General features: G+C 56.6%; 3 protein-coding genes across 10 annotated transcripts; 1 reads left to right on the plus strand and 2 right to left on the minus strand.

Annotated features, from left to right (window-relative positions):
- Positions 1-16: 16 nt before the first annotated feature.
- Positions 17-7,149, minus strand: NDUFA7 (NADH:ubiquinone oxidoreductase subunit A7). Of its 5 annotated transcripts, none has more exons than XM_075077728.1 (4): positions 7,025-7,120; positions 6,887-6,972; positions 6,646-6,795; positions 17-97 (listed from the first exon to the last, which is right to left on the minus strand). In XM_075077728.1, exons 1-4 carry the CDS (start codon positions 7,103-7,105, stop codon positions 55-57), a joined length of 360 nt encoding a protein of 119 aa, XP_074933829.1. In that variant the 5' UTR covers positions 7,106-7,120; the 3' UTR covers positions 17-54. The 5 variants fall into 5 exon arrangements, with proteins under 5 accessions (XP_074933829.1, XP_074933830.1, XP_074933828.1 ...); XM_075077729.1 differs by lacking the exon at positions 17-97 and adding an exon at positions 5,696-5,920 and having other exon boundaries at positions 6,887-6,936; positions 7,055-7,149; XM_075077727.1 differs by lacking the exon at positions 17-97 and adding an exon at positions 5,696-5,920 and having other exon boundaries at positions 6,887-6,976; positions 7,032-7,120.
- On the minus strand, positions 104-5,000 carry CD320 (CD320 molecule). 4 transcript variants are annotated; one of them, XM_075077721.1, is made up of 6 exons: positions 4,694-5,000; positions 4,307-4,507; positions 3,292-3,369; positions 2,795-2,988; positions 1,613-2,604; positions 104-1,138 (listed from the first exon to the last, which is right to left on the minus strand). In XM_075077721.1, the coding sequence occupies exons 1-5, from the start codon at positions 4,785-4,787 to the stop codon at positions 2,581-2,583; spliced, it is 591 nt and encodes a 196-aa protein (XP_074933822.1). In that variant the 5' UTR covers positions 4,788-5,000; the 3' UTR covers positions 104-1,138; positions 1,613-2,580. The 4 variants fall into 4 exon arrangements, with proteins under 4 accessions (XP_074933822.1, XP_074933823.1, XP_074933824.1 ...); XM_075077722.1 differs by having other exon boundaries at positions 1,613-2,379; positions 4,694-4,997; XM_075077723.1 differs by having other exon boundaries at positions 2,795-2,943; positions 4,694-4,994.
- On the plus strand, positions 7,123-7,795 carry RPS28 (ribosomal protein S28). The gene is made up of 3 exons (XM_075077731.1): positions 7,123-7,275; positions 7,363-7,410; positions 7,486-7,795. Exons 1-3 carry the CDS (start codon positions 7,237-7,239, stop codon positions 7,606-7,608), a joined length of 210 nt encoding a protein of 69 aa, XP_074933832.1. The 5' UTR covers positions 7,123-7,236; the 3' UTR covers positions 7,609-7,795.
- Positions 7,796-8,067: the final 272 nt, after the last annotated feature.

Genomic DNA, 8,067 nt, shown 5'->3' on the forward strand with positions numbered 1-8,067 from the left:
TTACTCCCATCCAAGAAAAATAAAAAATTCCAGAACTCATTAGTTTCAAGTTTTTTATTCTCTTGTATCATTCACCAACAGCTCTGTCCACGTGTCCCTATGGAAACAGAAGCAAGGCTGTGTGCACCCTTGCAGGTGACCCCTCGGTACTAAAACCAGCAGCACTGGCATGACTCAGTGCTCCATACCACATGTTGAAGTTTCTTCTGTGGGCTACGGCAGCACGTACACACCACCCAGGAGTAGAAGACTCCTGCTCTAAGGCTGATGACTGGTCTCTGCTTGTCAAGCCAAGTTCTCACCTTTAAGGCACAGAGAGCAGCAGCCAAGGGAGCAGCTTTCTAGCTTTTGTGCACTTAGTGAACACTTGTGCCAGGAGTACAGGTCAACACTGAACTAGAGGCACTGGTCAGTCATGTCCTCCCCTCACTGCCAGTTCTTCTGAAAAGCATACAGCACCGAGCTGTTTGGAAAGTGCTATACAAGCCACAACGCACAGACACAGTGATCCAAGACACGAGTTATTTCAAGCTGAAATAAAATACAAAAAAAAGCCAAACACTCAAAACCTCATAGAAACGCAGAACAGTTTGGATTGGAACGGACCTTTAAAGATCATCTAGTTCCAATTCCCCTGCCGTGGGCAGGGACACCTTCCACTAGACCAGGTTGCTCAGAGCCCCGTCCAGCCTGGCCTTGAACACTTCCAATGATGGGGCACCCACAGCTTCTCTGGGCAACCAGTTCCACTGCCTCACCACCCTCATCATAAAACATTTTTTCCTTATGTCAATCCAAATCTACCCTCTTTCAGTTTATAATTGTTGCCCCTTGTCCTGGCACTACAGGCCTTGGTAAAAAGCTTCTCCTTCATATAAGTCCCCTTTATATACTGAAAGGACACAATAAGGTCTCCCCAGAGCCCTCTCTCCCCAGGGATTGCCCTGACCTAGGCACAGGACCTTGCACTTGATGTTGTCGAACTTCATGAGGTTCACATGGGCCCACTCCTCCAGCCTGGAGGTCCCTCTGGATGGCATCCCCTCCCTCAACTGAATTAACTGCGCCACTCAGCTTGGTGTCATCCACAAACTTGCTCAGGGTGCACTTAATCCCACTGTATATCTTAGTCAGTGGCCTGTTGTGCTGGTTTTGGCTGAGAAGGGGTTAATTCTCCTCACTGTGGGGTTCGGCTGCCTTTCCAGCTTCCCGCGCTCTGCCGCGGGGGGGTGGGTGGGCTGGGAGGGGCAGGGCCATGGTGGGGGCGGCTGACCCCGACTGGCCAATGGCAGGTTCATTCCATACCATGTGACACCATGAACAGTATATTGACGGGGGGGCAGTGGCGGCGGGTCGGTGGGCGGCTGCGGCGCGGGCGGTTCGTTTCGACGGTTCGTTCCCCCCTCCCCTCCCTTCCCCCCTCCCCCGGGGCTTTGCGCCTCTCGTTGTTCTCCTTTACATTGCATTTCTGTTGTTGTTTCTTTGAATTTTAATTATTAAACTGTTCTTATCCCAACGCACGAGCGTTACCCTTCTGATTCTCTCCCCCATCTACCGGTGGGGGAGTGAGCAAGCGGCTGTGTGGGGCTGAGCTGCCGCTAAACCACGACACCTGTAAAGTAGCACTGGTCCCAGTACGGACCCTTGAGGGACACCCTTAAAACTTTTGACAGGAGCGAAGACGCCATTAACAGTGTTAAGAGATGCAACATCCAGATTCAGCACTGGGGTGGGAAGTGCAGTTCTGCAAAGGGCAGAGGTCCTCGCTGGGATGGGGTATGCCAAGAGGCTTCTTGCCCCACGGTCGCTCAGGGTGGCAGCGCAGCAAAGCCAGGGCAGAGAGGAAGCTCTTCCGCTTTCACCCTGTGGTTTCCCAGCTGGTAAAAGCTTCCTGAGCTTTTTTGAGCAGCATAAAAACACTAGTGCAAACATGGAGTATCTGTCTGATCTGTGCGGAGTCAGTGAGCTGAAACAGATGAGAAAGCCCCTGTTCCCTGACAAAATCCAGGGGGAAGAATGGGGCAGGTGAAAAAAGTCTCTTGGCTGGAAGTGGAAGGACCTGCCATTTCATGGAGAATAAAATCTTTGGGTCCAAGGCCACACTGGTGAGAATCAGCATTAACAATCCCTGGAGGGAAGAACAGTGAAGAAATTTCTACTACCTTTGTGAGGGGTGATTTCACAGCACCAGGGAAGGTGCTGTGCTATTTCCAGAACCAAACAGTCCCACAATCAGACCCATAATCCAAGGGGAGCATCCTCTTGCTATTCCAGTGTAACGTCCCAGATTTGAGAGTTTATATCCAATTCAGTCAGCTTCTGTGGTGAGCCACAAGGAGACCAGGCTAGTCCCATCTCACCACCTCATGGTAAAGATCTCTGTTACAAGAACACAAGAACACCTGGTTATTGACAGCCCTTTGGGCAAAAACCTGATTTGACTTCAGTTTGTGCAAAGTGGAGGAAAACAACCCACACCGGAAGATTAGCATCTTAGCATGAGTGCTCAGTGACCTTGGCAGCAGAGGAAGGACAGGGACTACCAAAGAAGCCAGGATCTTCTCAGATTAGGCTGTGCAGTCAAGTAAGAGTCTTCACGCCTGACTGCAAGGAAGGAAGATAAGAGGAGAGTTCTGCTGCTTCAAGGCAGACTGAAACCCCAAGCATGTGGCTGACCTGCAGCAGGAACAGCTTGGAAAAGCTGCCTCGAGCTTTCCCCCCTGGGGGTATGACACAGGGCAGGAAAGCATTTCTCTTTCATGCATACAGAGTGCATGGGGTGCAAGAAACTTACCCTTTGGGGAAATAAGCCTGTCTGGCTCTGCTCAGGCATCAGCTGTTCCCTGGATGCTTTTTCAACACTGAGGATGTCAAATCTGCTTTTTGCTTTGGACAGGCTCCACACAGCAATAGAGCCCACAGCTACCAGGATGCTCAGGAGCACTGGAGAGGAGAGTGCACAAGCAGAGAACCACTGGACATCAGCACCTGGTGTGGACATCAGTACTGGGCTCTGCTGCTCAACAGCATTAGCCGACAGCTAGAGATCGGCAACTTCCCTCACGGATAAGGGACAGAGAGAGGACGTGAGTTAGTGGCAGATTGCATGGAATGGCCTTTCCAAGGACATAGCGCATCCAGGTCAGAGCAATGACTAAGCTGTGGTGTAAAGCCTCCTCTAGCCCTCCCAGCCCAGCAAAAGCAGCTACTGATACAGGCCTCCATCAGGATACTCAATTCATAGCCCAAGCCAGGGCAAAGACCACACACAGCACTCCGAGTCTCATGTACCTGCAATAATCAAGATCCACATGTGGCCTTGACTCCCCGACGGCACTGAGCTCCCAGGCACAGGCGTAGCTGAAGTCTCTGCAAGGAAAAAGCAAGAAGTCCACCAGGCTTCCAACTCACCTTAAGGTCAGCATTCAAAGCGGTCTCCAATCTAAACCTGGCGGAGCTCCCAGTTCACCTCAAGAGTTCCAACAGACCTTTTTCAATTTAAGCAAGACATTATCCTCAGTTACTGTAATTAGCCCACATCAGAGGAAAAATATCCTACTGGAAATGCATAACAGGGAAAGCTGGGAAATTTCCCAGCTCTAGCTGCAGCATCCTAACCTCTTCCATAGCACTGGGAAGCCCCAGGTACAACCAAAACGCAGCTCATCTCCCCACCTACCGACTGAACTGGTGCAGGCAGCAAAGCCAAACAGCCTCTCACACCTGCAGCAACCCCCCTCCTCTCCACAGCCACAGTGCTTCAGGTCCCAGAGGCCACAGACACCCATGGGGTAAGGGAAACTGCGACAGCACTTCCCAGCACCTCAGACAGCCAACGGGTCTGTGACAAAGGAAGCTCCAGAGCATCTCGGAGCAGAGCTGCAGGCACGGACAGTCCTGGGGATGCACACACACCCTTCAGCTTGACAGATGCCAGCGTCTGCTGCTCTGATCCTGCCCATGTGGCCCACAAGTGCTTCCCTGTCCTTTTCCCTTCAGCTTGCCCGTTCCCCAGGGATTAGAGCCAATTAGGACAAGACGCCAATGTCAAGGGCTTGTGGGAAGGAAGCAGCCAGAATTGCATGTTCTGGAAGAAGGTACTTCAAAGGCACATCCCGAGGGAGCCCTGGGGTGTTTAAACACTGTCTCTACTGGCGGAAGCTTACAATGGGGCTAGCCCTACAGCGCTTGCTCTGCCCGAAGAATGCTGCGGTGAGTGCAGCTGTCTCAGAGAGGCTAAAAACGAGGAATGACACGTTTCGGTGCTGTTTACCACACCCTGAGCACAGCCGCCGCCCCCCCGTACCTGCGGGAGGCACCCCCCAGCTCCGCGGCGGGGTCGTCCAATCGCCGTCAGGACTTGTCTCCGCCGGGGCCGCCGTCCCGCAGCCCGACTCGTCGCCTTCGTCCTCGCAGTCGGGGTGCCCATCGCAGCGCCACTCCCGGGGGAAACAGACGGCACCGGGCTCGCACTGGAACAGCCCCGGGGGGCAGCCGGGCAGGGAGGCTGCGGAGGCGGGCGGGGGTCAGGGAGGGTCGGCGGCACCGGGCCGGGCCCCCCGCGCCCCTCGCGGCGGGGAGCCCGCGCGCAGGGCGGGCGAGCACGCCAGCCAATGAGAGCGAAGGGCACATGCGGGGAGCCAATAGGCACGGCGCGGCCGCGCGCGCGCCCCCAGCCCTACCCCTTGCTCACCATTCCCTGGCGGATGCGGCGGGAGTGGGAGCAGCACCAGGAGCAGCAGCACCGGCAACAGCAGCATCAGCCGCAATACGAGCAGCCGCGCCATGCCGCAGCGCCCCTACTCATGAGACCCGCCCCCGCCGCGCCTCTATGAAGCCGGCCGCGCGCTGGTAGGGCGCATGCGCACGGATGGGTCCTTCACCAATGAGATGCCCGCGAGGGCGGGGAGCAGGCGCGTGCCCTTGAGGAGTCCCCGCCCTCCCCGCGGGACCGTCGGGGGGTGCGCGGCCGCTGTGACACGTGTGCGAGGCCGCTGCGGGGGGGGCCCGGGCCCGGGCCCGCCCCCGCCCGCCTTGCTCTGGGCGGGTGCGCGCGGGGGGTGGGTGTTGCTCCCAGCTCCCCTCGGCCTCAGCAGCCGGCCGCCGCGCCCACCCCGGCCTGAACCTCCCTGTGGCTTTTTAAGCTTTCCCCGTGAGGCAGCGGGATAAAACCGCCGCTGGCAGGCGGCTGAGCACACCAAGGCTCAGCACAACTCCTCGGAGCTTGTCCCACACCCTCTGCAGCTCCTGGGGAAAGGCGAACTCTGCAGAAGCTCACCAGAAAATAATCACCCCAGCTCACCACGGTCACCAGGTCACTGCAGTGTAAGCCCTGGTGCCCCGTTACCAGCCGGGAGGGACTGGACACCAGCGCTCAGCATCTGAAACAGGAAAGACTGCAGCAGAGCAGCCTGACCGGGACACCGGGTGCTCATGGTACAGGTGCCACAGGCTACTTAACTCACATCTCTTACTGCAAAATCAGAACACTGGGTCCTTTTTATGCCAGGGTGTGTTTTATTCAGCTCTGTCCTTAAGTGGCATCTCAGCCATAGCTGACAAATCCACTCAGCCTAAGCTCAAACACACATGCCAGGCTGCTATTCCCTCATGAAAACCTTACACACAAACCAATATTAGAGAGTAGTAATTTGGGTAATTCAAATAGAACAAACAAAATAGGGGGGCAGGATAATCACAGCTTTAAATATATTTATTAGTTATGCAACTTCACTGTAGCAAAATCCACCACAGACCTCGCCCCCAGAGTGCTGCTTTGTAACGAACTGTGACCTGCACATCCAGCCTCATCATGTTCATTTCTCACAGATAGGGCTGGTCTTTTGAAATTTCCCACTTCTTAAGTGCTGGTCCTGGTGTCACCGGTTTTTTCTCAGCTGTGGTCACTGCAGAGCCTGAACTGGGGTAGAGTAAGGGAAGAAAGAAGAAGAGGCTTTAATAACACCATGAAAACCAGACTCAGATTTAACAAGGAGTACAGGTTTTATTACAGAATTATAGAATCCTTTCTGTTGGAAAAGAGATTTAAGGTCATCAAGTCTAACCATTAACACTAAGCCATGCCCCTCGGCACCACATCTGCACGTCTTTTAAATACCCCCAGGGATGTGACTCACACACTTCTACGGGCAGCCCGTTCCAGTGCTTGACAACCCTTTTGGTGAAGAAATTTTTCCTAATACCCAACCTAAACCTCCCTGGCACAACCTGAGGCCATTTCCTCTCGTCCTATCGCTTGCTACTTGGGAGATGAGACCGACCCCCCCCCACCACAGCCCCTCTCAGGCAGCTGCAGAGAGCGAGAAGGGCTCTCCTCAGCCTCCTCTTCTCCAGACTAAACCCCCCCAGCTCCCTCAGCCGCTCCCCAGCACACTTGTGCTCCAGACCCTTGCCCAGCGCCGTTGCGCTTCTCCGTATGCGCTCCTGCCAAAGGGGTTCTTAAGCCACCTCCCAGCCACTCACTTGTTCGAGCAGAGATACAAAGAATTAGTTCGGCGTTCTTCCACGAAACTGTGAAATCCAAATTCTACTTCTCGGAAAAGTTCTGTATTTCTAGCGTTAAGTCAAACAAGGCTTAAACCCGCTCAAGCTCAAACAAGCCTAAACCGACCTGCTCAGACCCACCTGCCCGCTGGAGCCCCCGCAGCGAGGGTTTTCTGCGCTGCCGCCACCACGATGGGAGGGAAGGACTCCCGGCGCCCGTCCCGGCCGCAGTAATAGTTATTGGCGAACTTGTGACTGGGACCCACGGGGAGCCGCGGCGGCGGCTGAGTCCTAGATACAGAATAGGTCCAGAGGGTGGTTAGCAGCGGCCGGCCTCGGCGAGCCTCGGCGCTCACACCGAAACCCGCAGCCCCGCCGGCACCTTTTAGAGATCTCCGTGTAGCGCAGCGGCAGCTTGGCCTGCAGGTCCCGCTGCAAGGCAAGGCGAGAGCGGCTCAGGCCGTGCCGGGCGCTGCGCACCCCCGAGGAGCCCACAGGGGTGCGCAGCGCCCGGTGCCCCGGCGTCACTGCGGAGCGGGGCCGCCCTTACCCCCGCCAAGAAGTTGCGGAGGCGCTGGACCAGCCGGGTGGCGGTCGCCATCTTGGCCTCTGTGAAGGACAGGGCGGCGCTGAGGGACGGGAGCGCGCGGGGCACGCTGGGTCTCGCGAGGCTGGACGCTATATAAGCCCACGCTGGGGGGCCCCACCCCCTTCCTGCGCCGCGGAGCCGCCATGGACACGAGCCGCGTGCAGCCCATCAAGCTGGCCAGGGTAGGGTGGCGGGCTGGGGAGGGGGACCCCGGGCGCTGACCTCCTCCGCTGCTCCCTGGGCGCTGATCCTCTCCTCTGTCCCCGCAGGTAACCAAGGTGCTGGGCCGGACCGGTTCCCAGGGCCAGTGCACGCAGGTGAGTGGGCTAGGCCGGGCCTAGGCGGGGAGCGGTGCTGCTGGGCCCGGCCTAACGCCCGTCTCGCCCCGCCAGGTGCGTGTGGAGTTCATGGACGATACGAGCCGCTCCATCATCCGCAACGTGAAGGGGCCGGTGCGCGAAGGCGACGTCCTCACTCTGCTCGAATCGGAGCGAGAGGCCCGGCGGCTGCGCTGAGCCCCCGCGCCCCCGGCGTCTCCCTGCGCGCCCCTAAACCAGCGCCGGCCCCGCTCTTGTGTCGCAGGGGATGGAGCCCATCGGCCTTGGATCAGAGGGGCCGGGTGGCACCGGCCGGGCCGCACGCGGGTCACGGGTGGAGAGGAGCCTGCTACTTGCCTAACTGCAATAAAGGGTTTTTCCAGTAGCGCCGTGCTTAGGTCTGGCTTACTGAATGTGTGAGTGCTCTGGTTTGTCTCAGTACTGACACACCTGCCTCTTGTTACTGGGTTCAGCAGAGGACAAAAGCACACCCTCCTTGTTACTGGGGCTACACATAAGGCTTTCATCATAATATCGCTGTTATGTGTTATTGCATTTTTATTAACTTCTCACAACAAAAATAACTGTTTTGTCTACAGCAGCCTTAGTCCCGACCTTTCCGGTAAGCCTTTTTCTTTAAAGTGGCACTGCTCAACT

This window comes from Phalacrocorax aristotelis, chromosome W (assembly GCF_949628215.1).
Source record: "Phalacrocorax aristotelis chromosome W, bGulAri2.1, whole genome shotgun sequence".
Taxonomy (NCBI): domain Eukaryota; kingdom Metazoa; phylum Chordata; class Aves; order Suliformes; family Phalacrocoracidae; genus Phalacrocorax; species Phalacrocorax aristotelis.

Coding starts and splice junctions, on each gene's coding strand:
- NDUFA7 (XM_075077726.1), bottom strand. CDS start 7,105: ATGGCGACCGCCACCCGGCTGGTCCAGCGCCTCCGCAACTTCTTGGCG. Junction 6,796..6,886: donor TACACGGAGATCTCTAAAAG/GTGCCGGCGGGG, acceptor TTCTGTATCTAG/GACTCAGCCGCCGCCGCGGC. Junction 5,921..6,645: donor GCGGGGGCTCCAGCGGGCAG/GTGGGTCTGAGC, acceptor ACTCTACCCCAG/TTCAGGCTCTGCAGTGACCA.
- CD320 (XM_075077721.1), bottom strand. CDS start 4,787: ATGGCGCGGCTGCTCGTATTGCGGCTGATGCTGCTGTTGCCGGTGCTG. Junction 3,370..4,306: donor CTGGGGGGTGCCTCCCGCAG/GTACGGGGGGGC, acceptor TTTTCCTTGCAG/AGACTTCAGCTACGCCTGTG. Junction 2,989..3,291: donor GTGGATCTTGATTATTGCAG/GTACATGAGACT, acceptor TGTCCACACCAG/GTGCTGATGTCCAGTGGTTC.
- RPS28 (XM_075077731.1), top strand. CDS start 7,237: ATGGACACGAGCCGCGTGCAGCCCATCAAGCTGGCCAGG. Junction 7,276..7,362: donor AGCCCATCAAGCTGGCCAGG/GTAGGGTGGCGG, acceptor CTGTCCCCGCAG/GTAACCAAGGTGCTGGGCCG. Junction 7,411..7,485: donor CCCAGGGCCAGTGCACGCAG/GTGAGTGGGCTA, acceptor TCGCCCCGCCAG/GTGCGTGTGGAGTTCATGGA.